At 44.1% G+C, this 21,754-nt stretch overlaps 1 protein-coding gene across 1 annotated transcript in view; it reads left to right on the top strand.

Moving 5' to 3' along the window:
* Positions 1–21,754, top strand: part of LOC128691015 (sialin) — a 139,242-nt gene that overhangs the window by 23,962 nt on the left and 93,526 nt on the right. The window contains exon 2 of the mRNA XM_070089261.1: positions 17,311–17,535. Within this exon, the coding sequence (XP_069945362.1) occupies positions 17,469–17,535 (67 nt within the window). The 5' untranslated portion in view covers positions 17,311–17,468. The remainder of the gene's footprint in view (positions 1–17,310; positions 17,536–21,754) is intronic.

Below are 21,754 nucleotides of genomic sequence, written 5' to 3'. Positions count from 1 at the left end.
GATAGCATCTACACAGATGACAGCAAAGAAATGATTGAGATTATGAAGTCCCAATATGATTCAGTGTTCAGAGAGCCATTAACTAGACTAAGGGTCGACAATCTAAATTATTTTTTTATGAACGAGACTCAAAACTTATATAAAAAAATCTCTGATATTATCCTAACACCACAAGACTTTAAAAAGGCAATTAATGACATGCCCATACACTCTGCCTCAGGCCCGGACTAGTGGAACTCCGTGTTCATCGAGAACTGCAAGAAGTTTCTGTCACATGCCTTCAACATTCTGTAGAGAGGGAGCATGGACCCAGGGGTCATCCCACGGTTACTATAAACAACAGACAAAGGTGGCGGTAGAACAACTACAAAGAACTATAGATATCTCATATCTTAAAATCTTTGAAAGGTTCTAAGAAGCAAGATCGCCAACCACCTAGATACCCATCAGTTACACAACCCAGGGCAGCACGGGTTTAGAGCAGGTCACTCCTGCCTGTCCCAGCTACTGCACCCCTATTATAAGGTCCTGGATGCATCAGAGCATAAACAAAATGCAGATGTAGTATACACAGACTTTGCGATAGCCTTCAAAAAGTGCGAACACATAATATTGCACAAAATGCGTGATAAAGAAATAACAGGAAACGTTGAAGATGGAGAAAGTACCATGGACAACTGACCTCTCAATGGCTATATTTTCATTACTACTACTCTGCACCTCTCCCTCCGACAGTATATAAGTCTCCACACTGTCGCTTGAGCTTCAGATAGTTCCTGACTATGAAACAGAATTCTTCTCCAGGCTGAGGGACTGACAACCTCAAATCTACGACTTCAAGGGTGAAGGACTGATTACATCGTCTTCACATCTCTATTGCTCCTGCCTACTTTCTGTACTCGACTGAAGAAGCCTACTGTGTAGGCGAAACGTTTCAGAATTAAGTTGTCTAACTGTTGCCTTCTTAAAAGAGATTGAATATGCATATGAGTAGACCTTCTGCAGTGTTCCTCCATTATGTTCTTATGTGGGATAGCGATGGAGAAGTTTCTTGGCAGGCGTTTAGCTATGTTATAGAAGTCGTTGTTCTGGTTGAAGTCGTTGAATATACAGATAAGTGAGGATTCCAGGATTCTTTGGTACTGTTGTCTTCTATGGCGATAAGTCTTGCTTTTCCGTAGTTGACTAAATGGTTGTGGGAATTTCGGTGTTGAACACAGCCATTCCTTAGATCGTCAGATATACCTGCATACTGGTGTTCTGAAATATGTGTTTGGAGGTCTCTGGATGTTTCACCGACGTATAATTTGCTGCAATTATTGCAAGGGATTGTGTATACCCGTGCAGAGGATTGAAGTTTGTCCTGTCTGTTACTGGTAATGTCCTTGATTGGGGTGGATATATCTACCTCAAAGTATCTACCTCCACAACCACCACCATCAATGACATTACCATTAATAGACAGGACAAGCTTCAATCCTCTGCAAGGGGAACACCAGTATGCAGGCATATCTGACGATCCAAGGAATGCCTGTGTTCAACACCGAAATTCTCATTGCAGAAGGTCTACTCATATACTTATCCAATCTCTTTTTAAAGCTACCCAACGTTCTAGACTAACACGCTTCTCGGAAGTGTCACATGCAGCATTCTCCACCGGACGCCATCCTATAAATACTCACGTATCTTTCACCCAGGTAGATCTGTTTGTGACTTGGTAAAGCCCACTGCGTGGGCGAAACGTTATCAATAAAGGATCACATTATACTGTTTTAGTGTTTATATTTCCAGATGCTAGGGTTTTGAACATTCCCAAGCTTCAGAACTTTGCATTTATATGCATAGAACTGCATCTGCCACTTTTCTTACCACGAACTGACTTTGTCTAAGTCCTCCTGAAGTTCCGTGACATCTACGTTTGAATCGATTATCCTACCTACCTTCATGTCATCAGCGAATTTACTCATATCACTAGCAATTCCCTCGTCAAGGACATTTATATACATTATAAACAATGGACCTAAAACTGATCCCTGAGGAACTCCACTTAATACAAATCCCCATTCAGATTTAACACCCATTTATGCACACTGCTTCCTATTGGTGAGCCATGACTCGATTCATGACAGCACTTTTCCCCAGTGCCATGAGCTGCCACTTTCATTAACAGTCTCTGGTGTGGTACTTTATCAATGCCTTACTAAAATCCAAATAAACAATATCGAATTCCTGTCATGATCAATGGCCTCAAAAGCTTAACTGAAGAAAGCTAGTAAATTAGTTAGGCAGGAACGGCCGCTCGTGAATCCATGTTTAGTATCAATAAATAAATTATGCTTATCAAGACGGCTTCCCATATTAGCTATAATTGACTAGCAATTTTCCTGCAATTGAGGTTAGGCTTACTGTGAGGCAATTTGACGGTAACGACTTGTCCCCCTGCTTTAAAAATAGGAATTAAATTGACCATCTTCCACATATCAGATATATATTAAAATTATTAGTCAATGGTTCACAGAGTTCTGCTTTGCACTCCATAAGAACCCTTGATAAAAGTTCATCAGGGCCAGTTATGTATATCCTCCTACATGGAACAGCTAACTCGTTGAATAAGACACTCAGCAGTCATATCTCGACTCTTTAAATTATACCATGTATCAGTTATTGCTATGACATCAAGATTTCCTGCACATGCTACCAAATGTAATTAATTTTATTTCTGGCACTTCGACAGTTAGTATATAATACATTAATATGTTTTCTTATTGTGAACCTTTTCCTTATTAAGCTTTTCTTTGCACAATTTCTCTATCATTACTCTGCATTACTCTATGACTTATTGTTAAGATTTATAATATCAATGCCTTAATCAGTATTTCGACACTATTTTCCATTCCTAAACCCACAGCTCAAACTAATCCACTTTTAAAGCCCAAACAACATCAATTGAACTAGCGAGAAAACCCACACCTGCCCTGGATAAGTGAACCCCATCCCTGGCATACATCTCATTTCTGTCATAGAAGTGGTTCCATTTGTCAATGAATGGTTCTGCATTATCCTTACCAGTTGCTCTGGACAGCCAATCATTTCCTATACCCCTTCTTGGCAAAATCTCGCATGACAGGGCTCCCTCCCTTCTTCCTAATAATGTCGATTACTGCCCTATACCTTCTAACTAAATCCTCACTTTTACACTTGCCTGCATCATTGCCTCTAGCACTGAGGCAAATAATATGACTGATCACATTGCCATACATGATGTTGTCAAGCCGACTAACAATATCCTCCTTTCCAGCTCCAGGAAAGCACACCCTCTGACTCCTACTCCTATCTTTCAACCAGAAGGCCCTATGTACATAACCTGACTGACCAAAACATTTATGTTCTTACCTTCCATGTTGTTCTTCATTTTGATGTTCCCAATAGCCGACTCACATTTGTCTGGTAGTACAGAGAAAGGGTTCGAAGTTTTCACAGCAGTCTCTTGCTTCTTCACTGTTTCTACCTCTATTCGTCCTCTTGCTATTAACTTCGTTCCATGTACAGCTACAGCCCACGTTCCTATCTTGACCTCAGGACTCACAACAGGAGGACTACTACGAATCCTCTTGTTTTCCTCCACCAATCGCTGTATCTCAAGCCTAGGCACCCTTAGTTCCTCCTTAAGCTATGGTAAAGTTGCTCAATGGTGAGCATCTTGGTTTAGTACACAGTACACTAGACATCTTCACTGAGCAAGGTACAGGTCACCACTCAAGTATCTGTCCAACATAAACTTGAAACTACAAACAATTTTAGCTTCAGTATTCCTTCTAGGCAGAATGTTCCACTCATCAGCTACCCTATATCGTTAGTTTAGTTTAATATGTTTATTATGCACCCCATACCCATCCTGTGGGCAGTAGTCAAAAGATTACAGAGGTACATAATTGGTCCAGGGACTGGACTCCAAAGTTTTGATAGCTGAGCAAGTTACAGAAGTAATGAACTCACAATTTACAAAGGTCCGGGTAGGTCTGGTCACAATCATGACAAGTTACAAAGGTATTTACAGATTACAGAGGTACGTAATGGGTCCAGGGACTGGGCCCCCAAAGTTTTGATAGCTGAACTAGGTACAAAGGTAATGAATTCTGTAGAATGGTTACTTACGTTTATACATGGCAACAATCATGAACAAATTATAGAGTAATGAGCAATTCACACTTCCACACCCGGTCACAACTGTAATGAGTTATTGGTGCAAATATTGATTGTCGAGTCACACACACCACACACACACACTTTACTTTAATATCTTTATTATGCACCCCAAACCCATCATGTGGGCGGTAGTCAAAAGATTACAAAGGTACATAATGGGTCAAGTGACTGGACCTAAAAGTTATGATAGCTGAACTAGTTACAAAGGTAATGAACTCCAGGTAGATCTGGTCACAATCATGGCAAGTTACAGAGGTAATGAATCAGCTTCACTCCTATACATGGTTACAGTCATGAGCAAATTACAAAGTAATGAACCACTGATACGTCCACACCTGGTCACAATTGTAATGAGTTATAAATACAAATATTAAGTGGATCATACACCCACACTAGCGCACGCGCACACACACACACACGAGGGCGCACGCACGGACATGTGCACACGAGCGTACAAATATATGCATACCCTATATCATAAACCAATATTTCCTATATCTTTTTAAATCGAAACTTATCAAATTTGAATCCAATATTGTGTGATGTCTCCTGGAGAGATTCTAAAGATCTTATTTATATCCCATTGTTAATACCCATGTTCCACTTATACACTTCGATCGTGCTTGCCCTCATTCGTCGTCGTATTAGTGAATGTAATTTAAGGGAGTTCAATCTCTCTTCATATGGAAGGTTTCTAATGCTATGAATTAATTTTGTCATTCTTCACTGAATGTTTTCTAACGAATTCATATTCAATCTGTAATATGGAGACCAGAACCGAGCTGCGTAATCTAGGCGATGTCTTACTAAAGATATATAAAGCTGTAGTATAACTGCTGGACTTCTGCTGGTTACACTTACTGATATAAATCCTGGTGATATGTATGCAAGGGATGGGGTTCATCTCTCTGGGGATGGAGTGGCTGCATTAGCCAATTCGATTGAGAGGGTAATTGATGACTTGTCTAGTAATTTAAACTGATAGATTATAGAAGTATGGGTGTTTGTGGGAAACAGTCAGGATGCAGTATTAGGGCTGAAAACAGAAGTAATTACCAAGATACCTCAGGGATAAGTTTGAAACACAATATTCAAAATGAAGTTGCTAGCATTGGCAAATAAATTGATCAACAAAGAGATAGTAGAGGGCAACAAGTGACTAGCTCCCTTCAGGTTTACTATACAAATAGTAGGAGTCTAAGAAATAAGATGGATGAGATAAAATTACTTGCAAGTTCAGGTAATATAGATGATATTGGTATAGCAGAGACCTGGTTCAACCTGAAAGATAGAGAAATGCCTTCTGAATGCAACATACAGGGTTATAAACTATTCCACACTGATAGGGTCAACAGGAAGGGTGGTGGATTATTATTATAATCAAAGGGGAAGCGCTAAACCCGGAGGATTATACAGCGCCCAGGGGGGGGGGGATGTGGAAGGCATTCAGGCTTAATTCGGGGAACTGGAGCACAGATCCAATTCCCTAAATCAAGAGCCCCTCACCAACATCAAGGAACCTTCCTTGAGGGGAAAGGGTGGTGGATTGGCGATGCATGTCAGAAAATTTAAAATGTTGTCTTAGATATGATATAAGATTACTTGTACGTTTCATAACACTAAAAATGCTTTCAAATGAGCTGATATAGGTAACAGCTGTTAGCTTGTCAAAGTTAGGAATCCTTAACCTGTAAATAGCTTGTCAAAGCTAGGGATCCTTAACCTAACCTTGTCAAACCTTGTGAAAAAAAAAAAAATATCAATCCAACACAATCTGTTTGGCTACAGTTTCTCGAGGGTCGTGACAAATTAATTTTGGGCGTGATTTATAGGCCCCCCAAACCTTGATAGGGAGTGCAGTAAGTTATGGGACGAAATTCGTAAGGCGTCTAGATATGAATGTGTTGGGTTAATGGGAGATTTTAACTTAGACAAATTGATTGGAACAATGACAGAAAATCTTGAGTCTAGTGACTTTCTTGATACGGATCAAGATTGATTTTTAAAACAGTTTGTGACAGAACCAACTAGAGGAAACATTCTGCTTGACTTGGTTCTTGCCAACATAGATTCACTAATTAATAATCTTGATGTTAATGATGAGCTTGGGGAAAGTGATCACAAATCACTTTCAATATATCATGGAATTACCCAGATAACTGCAATTGTCAGTGGAACACCTTCCATCTGAGCAGAAAAAACTAATGGAAAAATTAAATAAAAGAATAAAAGGAATAAGAATATTGTCTTTCAAGGATTTCACTTAAAACTTAAATATAATAAAAGTGGCCTTTGGTTCTGGTGCTGAGTTTGGGCAGGAGTCGGTAAGGCTCTGGAGGAATCTCTGATGTTTAAGACGATGTAAGCAATCCTGAGCAGATGGTAACAATCCGGTGTTCTGGAATCTCCTATACCACTTGATTGGAGCACCAGAAGTAGAATAAATAAGGGCTGGTAGTAGTCGGATAATGTTAAGTCCAATTAACAAGCATCTTGCTCCCTTATCTGGTGACTACCCTGGATGACCACGCCAGGAGCAGAGCTGGTAATTAGAAAAAAAAATGTACGGGTTACCAACAGTTAGGCATATATAAAATTTAAGAACGGAAAAAGAGTGGTAATGAATGCCAAACTCATTACTGGTAACCAATAAACAAAAGAAAACGAACAGTAACCCCTGATAGATCACCTTACCTGATCTGGAGAAGAGTGGAGGTAAAGTGACTCTCCAACCTTCAACCCACACCAGGTAAGGTCAATACTACTAAGAGTACAAATTGAAACACATCAGTCACCAGGAACTAGAGTTTTGCCCCAGTCCGCCAGAGGGGAGTGTGCGGCGTAACTCACTAATGGTTCCTGGTTGCCTGAACAACCCTAACCCCACTTTAATCTACTTTTCCCTCAGAACAATCAAATCTCTCTCCCAGACTTTCGCTTGGCCGACTTCATGGGACTGAAAAATTACCTGGGTGGGCTAAATTGGGATGTCCTGACTGTGGGTCAGGTAGGTGATCTTGATTGCCAATATGACGTTTTTCAGAGCGTAGTTCTAGTTGCCCAGACAACTTTTGTTCTGAGTAGGGAAATTAGATCTAACAAAAATGATCCCAAATGGATGAACAATAGGTTAAAACATCTCATTGGTCAAAAGAGAGGCATATATAGGCGTATCAAAAGAGGGGATGGGCAGTTAAGAAATCAATATATTCAATAAAGGAGAGAAATAAAAAAAGGAATAAGAAAAGTAAAAAGGGATTATGAGGCTAAGGTCGCAAGGGATTAGAAGACTAACCTAAAAGGGTTCTATCAGGTATACAGAAGTAAGATAAAGTATAAGATAGGCCCACTTAAGAGTAACTCTGGTCAGATCACTGACAGTGATAAGGATATGTGTAAAATTTTCAATTCCTACTTCCTCTCAGTTTTTACCCAGGAAAATACTAGCGAAATTCCTGAAATGATAGATTATGTAGAACAGGACGATAATAGACTATGCACGATAGCGGTAACTAGTGACATGGTCCTCAGACCAATAAAGAAACTGAAACCTAACAAATCCCCAGGCCCTGATGAACTGTTTGCAAGGGTGCTAAAGGAATGTAAAGAGGAACTTAGCATACCTTTGGCTAATCTTTTCAACATCATTCGTATCTCGACCTGCAGGGAGAGAGGACTCTTCTACAGTTTCTCTTGCGCGCCACCTGGTGAGGAAAACATAGCATTAGCACCAAGATGGCGGACCGTATGAGCCGGTGCATAAACACTGTCTGCATCGAGCTGTTCAGGGGATCATTAAGCAATGCCACGATGAACATTCTACTCCCAAGTATTATCAGGGACGTTTATGGAATCTCAAATGAAGAGTTGTATGGCGTGGTGCTGAATGGTATGACACGGGTCTTCGTGAAGTTCATGAGGGCCAGTTTCTACTCCAGCATCATCGACGAATTTCATGAAATGAGAATGAGCGTAAATTCGTCAGTGAAAGTATGCATGCATGATGTTTCTAAGTATTTTACTTATGTGAAGGTATGGAATGTACCTTTTGACGCGACAGCATACAGCCTTCAGTATGTGTTCAGCGGTTATGGGACTGTCCACTCGGCGAACATGGGAATGTGGAGGGACGGCCCATAGGAGGGGCTACCGGAAGGATCCGTCACACAGAAAATGACCCTGAGGCGGCCGATACCATCATACGTCACATTGCATGGCTATAGAACTCAGGTTTTTGTACACCATGCAGGGCAGAGGAGGACTTGCCATTTATGTGACTCTTATGAGCACATGGCAGCACAATGCCCCAGGAGACAGGGCCCTAGGGTGCAAGAAACAGCTTCTGAAGACAAGCAGTTAGAAGCCTTGGACGTTTTGACGGGTGATGTGGAAGGCCGGGGGAAGGGCCTATTGAGTGAGGAGGTTGAAAGATCAGAGGTGGCTTTGGAGATGTGTATCACACTCCCAGAGGAACCGGGGGTGGGGGGAATATCGTTGTCAGACAGACCGTTGGGTACTACAGATTCAGCTCAAGAAGGGATTTTGGAAGATGTGCTGAAGGATTTTTTGGAAGAGTCAGAGCATGGTGTAGCAGGTGACGTGAAGTTAGGTTATGACAAGGTGATGGATGAACAGAACAGGGGTAAGGAAGACTTGAGTGAGGTTAGAATGGAGAGCAATGTGGTGGTGGAGGTTCATCAAGAAGATACGATTGAAGAAGATATGTGTGTGGAGGGTAGCTCCTGCAAGAGACCAGCAGGGGCTTCAGACATGGACGAGGTCCTCACGCCAGTGCAGCGCCCTGGGAAGAAGGTTTAGGCAGCTGTGGTGGAAACGGCGAGACGGGGCGGGGGGGGGGGGCAATGGGAAGATCGGCGGGAAGGGACAGGGAGGGGTTGGAGGGCAAGAATAGGGGAATGCTAGAGATGGCCCAAGACCTGTAAAAGGAGGACCAAGTAAGCCTCAGCATCATAGGGGCAAGCCGCCATTCTTGTAACATTCAGGTGTGTAACTTTCAATGTAAACGGTCTTAAGACCAAGGTCAAGAGTGTATGGTTAGAGTGGTTTTTAAGGAGATTTAGTATGGATAAGTTAGGATGTGAGATGGTTTTGAAAGGTTATAGGTTGTTTACAAGCAATGCTTTGAGGTTGAAAGGTGTGGCTGTGGCGGTAAAGGAGACCAGTCCTTTGCGTGTCCTGGGTTGGGAGGAGGGGGGTGGGAGGGTTGTCAGGTAGGATGGGTTTTGGGGGGGCCGGGAGGGTTTGTTTTGTAGGGGTGTACATGCCAGCAACTAGTAATGCTAGAGTGAAGGTGGATTTTGTATGCGATGTCTTGGTGTATCATTTGAGAGGTTTACCGGCTATTACAGTGCTTGGGGGGGAATGGAATTGTGTAATTTGGAATGGGGATGTGGTTCCAAGGGGGGCAGTTTGTGTTTTGGGGGTTGTGAGGGACGTTTTGCGAGATGTTGGAGTTGTAGATATGGTGGGGAGTAGAGGATATAGAGTGGAGCACACCTTTATTCATAGGGGATATGAGGCAGGGTTAGATAGAGTTTATGTTAGGCAGGGAATAGGTGTGGAGAGGGTGAGGACTATAGATGCGGGTTTTTCTGATCATCGTGCTGCTATAGCTGATTTGAGGTAGGGAATTGAATGTGAGGCTACTTAGGGAAGAGGGTGAACCTACAGGATTCGACGATTGGTGGAAGTCCTTTTGGGAGACTAGGAGTGGGGAGATGGATTTGCTGGATTGGTGGGAAATGAGGGCTAAAGTTGGAATCGCGGACTTTTTTAAAGTACGGGGAAATGAGATGGTGAGGTGGTGCTATGGTCTACAAAATTATCTTGAAGGTCAGTTAAATGACTGTTATGAAGAGGAAAGGGTAGGGTGGAATGAGGACATGGGAAGTTTGCGTAATAGGTTGGCAGAGATCCATAATGAAAGGTTTGAGGCAATTAGAGTTAGGGCAGGGTTGGAGGATGTTTTAAGGGTGATAGGCCATCAGAATTTGTACTCAGGAAGTTTAGGGAAAGGAAGGCGAAAACCACCTTGGCGTATATAGTGGAAGGAACAGGCGGGGGTCGATTTGAGGAGGGTCAAGGCCTATCCACCACGGAAAACATTAGTTTGTATGCTGAATTTTGGTTTAGGGAGAAATGGAGGAGGGTTGGGGGGGGGGGGGAGTTGGTGAGGGACGTTTTGGGGATAAGGTGTTTAATAGGGTATTAAGTGAGCATGGCAGTGAAAAGCTTGAGAGTAGTATTAGTGTAGCAGAGGTGGAGGAGGCAGTTTTTAGGCTGTGTCAGGGTAGAACCCCCGGGATAGACGGCATACCGAACGATTTTTATAGGTGTCATTGGGGGTGTATACGTCATTGCCTGGTAGGGGGTTTGAATTGTATGTTAAGTAGTGGGAGAATGGGAAAATCACAAAGAGTGGGTGTCACGGTTTTAGTACCCAAAAAGAAGGAATGCCGAGTTCTGAATGATTATCGAGCAATTTCGTTAATGTGTTCGGATTACAAGATTTTTGTTAAGATTTTGGGCAACAGAATGAGGAAAGTGTTGGGTTTAGTAATACATAGGGGGCAGTTTGGAATTCTTGGTAGAAGGATGAGGGATGGGCATGGTTTTATTAGGGATTTTCTAGAGGGTTGTACGGGAGGGGGAATACTAGGCCTAGATTGAGAGAACACATATGATTTGCGTGGATAGAGATTTCTTAGGGGTTTGCTTAGAGTGGGTGGGGTTCTGAGAGGGGGTAGTGAGATGGGTGAATACCCTGTATGCTGAGGCTGAGGTGAGGGTACAGGTCAATGGGAGGTTGGGTGAAAGTGTACCGATGGAGAGAGGTTTGAGGCAGGGTTGTCCGCTATCGCAGTTGCTTTTTACATGTGTGCAGAATCCTTTCTATGAGTCTGTTGAGGGGGTGATGGACAAGCAGGAGATGGAGGGGGGTGCAAAGGGGGCATAGTTGGGTATGTGGATGATCCTACTGTTTTGCTCTGGGGTAAGGAGGAGTTAAGGAGGGTGGGTAGAGTGATTCAGATGTTTGGTACGAATACGGGGATGCAAGTTAATACGGTGAAATCAAGGTTACTAGAGGTGGGTAATTGGATAGGGGGGGCTTGGGGGTGGTGTCAGGATGGACAGTGGTTGATAGAATCAGGGTATGTGGAATATGGTATATAGAGGAGGTGCAGGCCTGCAGGAGGGTAAATTCGGAGTCTGTCACGGGTAAGGTTTTAAGTAGACTTGGAGGCTTAAGTGCGAGGGACCTAGCTTTGCATCAGAGGATAGTGGTGGTAAACTCACTTTTCTATAGCAAGGTATACGGGGTGGCAGAGGTTTTTCCCTTAGAGGTACAGGACATTGTGGAAATGCAGAGGAGGGCACTAAAGTTTGTGTGGGGGTTTGGGAGGGCATGGTTAACAGGCCACCACGACTTTGCCGGTTTCATGTGAAGAGGCGCAAATACAGCCCGAGGTGCAGGCGATTGAGGAGGAATTAGTTACTGTGCTGCAGTCCTTGTCCCAGTCAGCTGGGGAGGTGCATAAACCTGAGCTAGAGGGGGAGGTGGAGCTGCTGTCTGTGATGAGTGTGCAGCGAGACCACCTTGAGGAGCCTGTGACTATTAGTGAGCCTGCAATGATGCCCTGCACAATGCAATATCGTAAGGTGGAGGTTGAGGTCCATTGTGCGGCCTCCCAGGATGATGACATGGAGGAAGAGGTCTTTACGAGAAAGCTGGCCACCTCATTGGATTCAGATGATGTTCTGACACTGGCGCAGTAGCCCGGGAAGAAGTCCAGGATGGATGGGTCTTGTTGTTGTGGCAGCCAATGCCGGCAACACCAGAAGAGGGGAGTGGCAGGAAAGCAGTGAGAGGAAGAAAAAGGGAGCCCCGAGCCCTGGTGAGGATGGAAAAAGTGTTGACAGGAGATGGGGATGGAAGCATTAAGAAGGTCTCCAGAGTATGACAGTAAATGTTAATGGGTTGTGTAACAGTGTGAAGAGAGAGTGGTTTCGAATGATTTTTGCCAAATATAGGGTGGATGTGGTGTTTATTCAAGAACACAATTTCAGGGATGGTCGTGTGTTGGAAGTGGAAGGATATCAGGTGGTAGCACAGCCATCAGCCCATTTGAAATCTGGAGTGGGTGTCTTGATCTGGGAGGTGAGTCCATTTGTATTGCAGAGGTATGAGGGAGGGGTGGGGGAGGGTCTTGGTTGGTGGATAGGGAGACAGTGTTGTTAGTATGTGTGTATGCACTGCCTGAAAATGATGTTCAAATGAAGACAGTTTTTATGCATGAAGATCTAGTGTTTTTGTTGTGTGCTTTGCCATCTGTGGCTATAATAGGAGGGGACTGCATCATATGAATGGCAGATCTGAAACCAAAGGGGACGGGTTACATGTCAACAGTTCTAGGTGAACTATTAGGGGATGTCCAATTCTGGGATACTTTTCAGGGGGCCGAGCCATAGGAGGTAGAGCATACATTTGTTCAGAAAGCATATGCAGCTAGGGTGGATAGAATATATCTCTCCCAGAGGATCATCAATGAGTCTTTTTGCACCTTGGCGGTCACTTATTCAGATAATAGGGTGATAGTGATGGACATGGGGTTGGAGTCTTTGGCAGGAAGGCAAAGGAGTTATTGGAAGCTGAACATGAAGGTGCTCGCAGATGAGGAGGGGTTGGAGGGATTTTGCAGCACTATGGGAACAGCTTAGTGTGGAAGGGAGGGGGGTGGGAGATGTAGTGAAATGGTGGGACAGTGTAGCAAAAAAAAGATCAGGAAATTTTATATGACGGAAGGGAAGCATATGTCTCAAATGAAGTATGGTTTAATCAGTTATTTGGAGGCCAGGTTACGGGATTGTTATGTGCGGGGTGTGGTGGTGAGAACTTATACTGTAGATGACAATGATGCTGTGAAGGAGCATATACAGGTGGTGCAGGAGGAGAGGTTTGCAGCTGTAAGGGTGTATGGGGGAGTGGAAGAGGTGTTATGGGGTGATTGGCCATTGGTATGCATATTGTGCAGACAGAAACAGTGGCAGGAGATCACTGATATCCCGTCTTGGCAGTCCAGTCGTCGATGGGGGCTTATCGGGAGAGTCAGCTGTTAAGGACTACGACAAGTATGAGTGCATATGCAGATAGGTGGTATGAGGCATATTGGGACAGTTGTGGGTTAGAGGCGGAGGCTTTAGAGCAAGTGCGTAGTTATGTGCCATGCAAACTGGGGAGGGGAGATCGAGACATGTTGGATTGGGTCATCACGGAGGAGGAAGTATGGAGGGTGTTAAGTGAGATGCATAAGGGGAAAGTGCCAGGTATCAGTGGGCTCTCATGTGAGTTTTATCTTCAGCATTGAGAGTTGCTGAGGAGCTTTTTGGTCCAACTGATGAATTTGATGAAGGAGGAGGGCGAACTGGGAGAGAAGCAGGCAACGGTGGTGGTGCTGTTGGTCCTGAAGGGGAAGCAACAGCATACCATTCAGGATTACTGTACCATTGCATTGCTATGCTCGGATTACAAGTTTTTTGCGAATGTCTTGGATAACAGGTTTAAGTGCGTAGTGGGGAGGGTTGTTTCCGGGTGCCAATATGGATTGTCAGGTAGGTCAATGATTACGGGGCATGGGATCTTCAAAGGTTTTGTGGAAGATCAGTGGGAGGAGAGGGGAGGGGGGACTGTTAGCCTTGGATTGGCAGGGGGCATATGATAGGGTGGAAAGAGGAGAGTTGAGCGCAATACTTTGGTGTCAGGGTTTTGGAGACAAAATCGAGAAATGGGTTGAAGCGCTGTACAAGGGTGTGCAGGCGAGGGTGCTGATCAACGGATGCTTGGGGGAGGCGATTGTCATGAGGAGGGGTCTTAGGCAGGGGTGTCCAATGTCACAGCTCTTGTTTGCGTGTGTACAGGACCCCTTTTACTGAATAGTAGCGAACTGCATTTGTGCGGGGAGAGGGGTAGGAGTGGGGAGGACTTGGCTTGGTTTGGTTGTTTATGTGGATGAAACAACTGTCCTGGTGTGGGAGGAAGCGAGGCTGGGGGAACTAGAGGGGGCAGTGCACTTGTTTGCAGGTGTGACGGGTATGAAAGTAAATTTGGAGAAGTCAATGATCATGGGGTTGGGAGCTTGGGCGGGGAGGGTAGAGTGGGGATGTAACATAGTGTGAAGGCAGGCCAGGATCCTAAAAATATGTGGTATTATATATGCAAATGACTTGATTGTCACATTAAGAGACATAATCATGGCTAATGTTAGTGTGCAAAGAAACCTAAAGACCAATCGGTGGAGGTTACAAGGCTCTTGTATATAAAAGTGAGGCTTTTGTCATGTGCTAATGTACCACCTTTTAATATTCTATTCCTGTTAGGTGGACTGTCTAACTTATTTTCATTGGGGTCCTTAATCTTGTCCCCCCAGGATGCGATCCACACCAGTCGACTAACACCCAGGTACCTATTTGCTGCTAGGTGAACAGGACGACAGGTGTAAGGAAACGTGTCGAAATGTTTTCACCCGCCGGGAATCGAACCCGGGCCCTCCGTGAGTGAAGCGGGAGCTTTAGCCACCAGGCCACCGGGCCTTTACTGCTAAACCTTCCACTATATCATTTGAGGCATTAAGCAGTTATGTGCAAATAAGTGACTGCGATATACAGGCCAACCCCCCTTTCCTTTTGCCTGTTCACTCTGTTGCATCTGTATAGGTTGCAACCTGGGATCCATATGTCGTTGTCTATGTGATCCTTTATGTGGGTCTCTGTGAAAGCCGCGAACATTGCATTTGCCTCTGCAAGCAGTCCATGGATGAAAGGTATTTTGTTATTCGTTGCTGAGTTTAGATCCTGTATATTTGCAAAGAAGAATGTCATCGGACTGGTGGTATTGGTGGTACAGGATGGGGGGATTTTTTTCCCGGCACTAGTATCTATATATGTTGGTTTGGAGTGGAGGCCATCGACTTTGGTTCCACTCCAGAAATGACTGGATTTGGCGTACGATTTCTGCCATTTCCTGCCAGTTTTTTTTTCCTGGCACTAAAAAAACCTCTCTCTTGAGTGGCTGTGGCTACCCAAGTTTTCCCATGGCCTGGATGTTTTGTATCTTCTTGTCCCCTTTAGATGGTGTGCCTGGCAATTTAAGTTATAGCACAGTCTTTCCTGTACTGAAGAAGGACACATTTCAGGGTGAAAAAGCCTACAGGAAGGGAGTTTGCATTTTCCTGTTGTCATATGGGCATGGCATTTTCTAGGGTGGTCAAAGTTGCACGTCCCATCTGTTTTTCCAGATTTCCCATGCCTGCAGATACCAAGTGCATAATATGTGCACAGGCTTGGTTTCCGTTTGTCTTGGGTTTTCATGACTGTATTCCCTGTTGGTGCATGTTTACCTGTATCATTCCTATCCTCACTAGTACTAAAAATGGAGCTCTCACCAGTTGTTTCTGGTAATATATCCTCACTATTACTAGTGGAGTCCCTTGTTTGCTATCTCTTGTGGTATTACTAGTTTGTAATATTGGTTTTATCATGTCCTTGACTACACTTGTTTCCCCACTACAGCTCCTGTCTCCCTCGAGGCCATTTATATGCATTCCCTCATGCGTACAGTTACTGTCTACCAGGATAGCACCTCCAGCCTCACCATTACTGTCTACCAGGACAGCACCTCCAGTCTCACCATTACTGTCTACCAGGACAGCACTTCTAGCACTTAAGAATTAACAAAATTACCCATAAAATGACGAGTAATCGCGACCAGTCCCACCATATAAAATAGTTACCGCTCCCTCATATCTGGTGTTCTTTGGTCCTGGATAAGAGAAAACAGAGTGTTTGTAAGGCTAACTGCATTGCTTTACTAGTTTCATAAAAAAAAAAAAAAGTAATGCGAATTTCGCGAAAAAAAAATCCCGAGCAAGGAGGGCGACCTGCTTTTTCTGTGAATAACTCGGAAATAAACTATAGATTTATTTCACGAAACCCTCCATTTATTATAGAATTAAATTAAATAATTTTAACAGAAAACATAAATCGATGATTGTTCTACAATTTGTCAAACGCAACATGGAAATACACCAAATACTGTATTTTTGGATTTGTGTGTGAGTAAAGGGCAAGATATTTTGCAACATGTCAAAAACTTGGCAACTTTATTTTTTTTGTAGAATAAAGTTATCTGCAGGGTGTGCAATTAAAGAAATATCGCATTAGGATCGTTTTATGAGTAGCAAGTCTCAAAGCCACCTTTCGTAGTGCCATATAGGCAGGGGTTCTTGCCAAATGCCATTTTCAGTAAATATTATTTATCTCCGTTTTTTGGGGGGATATCTTATTGCAACTTACACGCAATAAGGAGAGTGGACACTTCACGTACACCAAAAATGATAGAAATCGAAAGAAAGAAAAAAAAGAGGTCGAAATTGGTCATGGGTCTCCTTTAATTAAGGATCCAGTGAAGCATGCCAGTGAGGACATTCCAGTGATGACCATCTCGACAAATACCGTCGAGAACGTCATACACACTGACAGTCAAGCTAAGAACATCGTTTTAGTTGGGGACAGTCAGGTGACGTTTATGGACAGGGCCTTTTTTCTGAGAGATAGGAAGAGGAGGCAGATGGTGGGTTATCCAGGGGCTGGGATGGAGGATATTGTTAGCCGTCTGGACGACATCATGAGAGGTAATGAAAGCAATCCTGTTATCTGTCTCAGTGCTGGAGGCAACAATGTTGGCAGACGAAGGAATGAGGACCTGATTAGCAGGTATAGGACAGCATTTGACTTGCCTGTTTCGCAAGATGAAGTCTAGGATCTTTACTTAATTCATGGTATAACTAAACAAATCTTTTAGGACAATTGTGTTGGAGCGGTCTGAGCTTTGCTCGAACCTCAAAGCACAGAAAATCAGCTAACTTATTGCACCTTTACGTGAAACGCTGCTTGTATTCAGTGGCTACAATGCCAATGAATACCTTATATTTATAATAAACTTTCACTGAACTAGCAGGGTAAAAAACAAGAAATGAAAATGAAAATTCTGAACCCAATAATAATGCAACATTAATTCATCTCTTTCAGACCCTTCCATCAGTTAGAACGAGAATTTGATAAGCGCAGTGCATCTCAAATCATTTTCGCCTCTGTGTCTCTCCCGTCTGCGTCCCTAACCAAACACAGAGGCATATCTAAAAGATTGTCCAGTGGCAGGAGGCAGTGGAGACCCAGGAGGTACAGAGATGTCCAAGAAAAATGACCAGGTGGCCAACTCTACGCTGGTTCTTCTCCAGCATCATAACTTGCCAAGTAATATAACCTGCTATATATTTTACCATAAATGTATATACACCGAGAGGTATGTATACACACAGGTTGCCTAAATTTTAAATTTTATGTATATTAGTTAACAAGTAAAATACAGCTTTTTAGATTCATTTGCATGAGAATGGATATTAATCAAACAATTACCTCCACTCAGTATGCCAATCCACGCATGCACACACCAACGCATGCATACACCAACGCATGCACACACAAGCATATACCCAATTAATCAGGCAAACACGTTTGTGCACACTTACATAAAAATCACACACATCTCGCATGCACACACAGAGAGACAGACACACAGACACACAGACACACAGACACACACACACACACACACACACACACACACACACACACACACACACACCCACACACCCACACACACACCCACACACACACTCGGACCAGGATACTGCAGGAGAAAGCACGATTAAGGGACATGACGGCATACAGGAGGGTGTATCTCGACCGCGACAGAACACAAGAAGAAAGGAAGAAACTGAGAGAGATGGTACAAAGGCGAAAGGAGGAAAGAGAGGGGATGGAGAAGACAGACAGGAGATCCCAGACCGAGGAAGAAGATCTAATACAGCCTCCCTCACAACTTTCTATAGAAGCCTCCCAACCAGGTCAACCCCAGTGCAACCAAACACTCTAAATCAAAACACCCATGCCACATCCAATGCCCCCACCCACTACATTACAAACTTCACCCCCACAGCAACAACCCATAGTTCCTTACCAGGTCTCCCACTTCCCCAACCCCAATATACTTCCCAGACTACAGTCTTAGAAAAGAAGTTGAAGGTGTGGTATACAAATGCAGATGGAATAACAAACAAGTATGAGGAGTGGCACGAAAGAATCAAAGAGACATCCCCAGACATAATAGCACTCACAGAAACAAAACTCACCAGAATAATAACAGATTCAATCTTTCCATCCGGATATCAAATCTTCAGGAAAGACAGAGGGAGGAGAGGGGGAGGAGGAGTTGCACTGCTCATTAAAAACCAGTGGGGTTTTGAGAAAATGGAAGGAATGGATGGCATGGGCGAAAGGGACTACTTAGTAGGAACAATCCAGTCTGAGGGACATAAGGTGATAATTGCAGTAATGTACAACCCACCACAGAACTGCAGGAGGCCAAGAGAAGAATACGATGAGAGCAACAGCGCAATGATCAACACACTAGCCGAGGTGGCCAGGAGAGCACACATGGGGGGAGCAAAGTTACTAGTTATGGGTGATTTCAATCACAAGGAGATTGACTGGGAAAACCTGGAGCCCCATGGGGGTCCCGAAACATGGAGAGCCAAGATGATGGATGTGGTACTGGAGAACCTCATGCATCAACATGTTAGAGACACTACCAGAGAGAGAGGAGAGGATGAACCAGCAAGGTTGGACCTTGTATTCACCATGAGTAGTTCGGACATCGAGGGTATCATGTATGAAAGGCCCCTGGGAGCTAGTGATCATGTGGTTCTGTGCTTCGACTACATAGTTGAGCTCCAAGTGGAGAGAGTAGCAGGAATAGGCTGGGAAAAACCAAACTACAAAAGGGGGAACTACTCAGGCATGAGGAACTTCCTTCAAGACATTCAGTGGGAGAGGGAACTGACAGGAAAACCAGTACAAGAAATGATGGACTATGTAGCAACAAAATGCAAGGAGGCAGAGGAGAGGTTTGTTCCCAAGGGAAACAGAAATAATGGGAAGAACAGAACGAGTCCTTGGTTCACCCAAAGGTGTAGGGAGGCAAAAACTAGGTGTAATAGAGAATGGAAAAGGTACAGAAGACAGAGAACTCAGGAAAATAAAGAAATCAGCCGAAGAGCCAGAAACGAATATGCACAGATAAGAAGGGAGGCTCAGAGACAATATGAAAATGACATAGCATCAAAAGTAAAGACTGACCCGAAGCTGTTGTACAGCCACATCAGGAGGAAAACAACAGTCAAGGACCAGGTAATCAGACTGAGGAAGGGTGATGGGGAATTCACAAGAAACGACCGAGAGGTATGTCAGGAGCTCAACACAAGATTTAAAGAGGTATTTACAGTGGAAACCAGTAGGACTCCAAGAAATCAGAACAGGGGGGCACACCAGCAAGTGCTGGATGAGGTACATATAACCAAGGAGGAGGTGAAGAAGCTGCTATGCGAACTTGACACCTCAAAGGCGGTGGGACCAGACAACATCTCTCCATGGGTCCTTAAAGAGGGAGCAGAGATATTGTGTGAGCCATTAACAAAGATCTTCAACACATCATTTGAAACTGGGCAACTCCCTGAGGTATGGAAAATGGCAAATGTAGTCCCAATTTTTAAAAAGGGAGACAGACATGAGGCACTAAACTACAGACCTGTATCTCTAACGTGTATAGTATGCAAGGTCATGGAGAAGATCATCAGGAGGAGAGTGGTGGGGCACCTGGAAAGAAACAAGTGTATAATTGACAACCAGCACGGTTTCAGGGAAGGAAAATCCTGTGTCACAAACCTACTAGAGTTTTATGACAAGGTGACAGAAGTAAGACAAGAGAGAGAGGGGTGGATCGACTGCGTATTTTTGGACTGCAAGAAGGCTTTCGACACAGTTCCTCACAAGAGGTTACTGCAAAAGCTAGAGGACCAGGCACACATAACAGGAAAGGCACTGCAATGGATCAGAGAATATCTGACAGGGAGGAAACAACGAGTCATGGTACGCGACGAGGTGTCAGAGTGGGCGCCTGTGACAAGCGGGGTTCCACAGGGGTCAGTCCTAGGACCTGTGCTGTTCTTGGTATACGTGAACGACATAACGGAAGGGATAGACTCAGAAGTGTCCTTGTTTGCAGACGATGTGAAGTTAATGAGAAGAATCGAATCGGACGAGGATCAGGCAGGACTACAAAGAGATCTGGACAGGCTACAAGCCTGGTCCAGCAACTGGCTCCTAGAATTTAACCCTGCCAAATGCAAAGTCATGAAGATTGGGGAAGGGCAAAGAAGACCGCAGACACAATATAGTTTAGATGGCCAAAGACTGCAAACCTCACTAAAGGAAAAAGATCTGGGGGTGAGTATAACACCGAGCATATCTCCTGAGGCGCACATCAATCAGATAACTGCTGCAGCATACGGGCGCCTGGCAAACCTACGGATAGCGTTCCGATACCTCAGTAAGGATTCGTTTAAGACTCTGTACACCATCTACGTCAGGCCCATACTGGAGTATGCAGCACCAGTTTGGAATCCACACCTAGTCAAGCACGTCAAGAAATTAGAGAAAGTGCAAAGGTTTGCAACAAGACTAGTCCCAGAGCTACGGGGATTGTCCTATGAAGAAAGGTTGAGGGAAATCGGCCTGACGACACTGGAGGCCAGGAGGGTCAGGGGAGACATGATAACGACATATAAAATACTGCGCGGAATAGACGAGGTGGACAAAGACGGGATGTTCCAGAGATGGGACACAGACACAAGAGGTCACAATTGGAAGTTGAAGACTCAGATGAATCAAAGGGATGTTAGGAAGTATTTCTTCAGTCATAGAGTAGTCAGGCCATGGAATAGCCTAGAAAGTGATGTGGTGGAGGCAGGAACCATACATAGTTTTAAGGCGAGGTATGATAGAGCTCATGGGGCAGGGAGAGAGAGGACCTAGTAGCAATCAGCGAAGAGGCGGGGCCAGGAGCTGTGACTCGACCCCTGCAACCACAAATAGGTGAGTACAAATAGGTGAGTACAGAGGAAAGGTTTGTTCCCAAGGGAAACAGAAATAATAGGAAGACCAAAGCGAGTCCTTGGTTTACCCGAAGATGTAGGGAGGCAAAAACTAAGTGCACAAGAGAATGGAAGAGGTACAGGAGGCAAAAGGACCCAGGAAAATGAGATTAGTAGAAGAGCCAGAAACGAGTATGCACAGATAAGGAGGGAGTCCCAGCGACAGTACGAAAACGACATACCATCGAAAGTCAAGTCTGACCCGAAACTGCTGTATAGCCACATTAGGAGGAAGACAACAGTCAAAGACCAGGTGATAAGGCTGAGGACCTGTGTCACTGACGTGTATAGTATGGAAAGTTATGGAGAAGATTATCAGGAGGAGAGTGGTGGAGCACCTGGAACGGAACAAGAGTATAAACGCCAACGAGCACGGATTCATAGAAGGCAAATCCTGTGTCACAAACCTTCTGGAGTTTTAT

The sequence above is a fragment of the Cherax quadricarinatus genome, chromosome 27 (assembly GCF_038502225.1).
Source record: "Cherax quadricarinatus isolate ZL_2023a chromosome 27, ASM3850222v1, whole genome shotgun sequence".
NCBI lineage: Eukaryota > Metazoa > Arthropoda > Malacostraca > Decapoda > Parastacidae > Cherax > Cherax quadricarinatus.
Note: the sequence above shows the minus strand (reverse complement) of the source record. Positions and strands in the feature narration are given on the sequence as shown.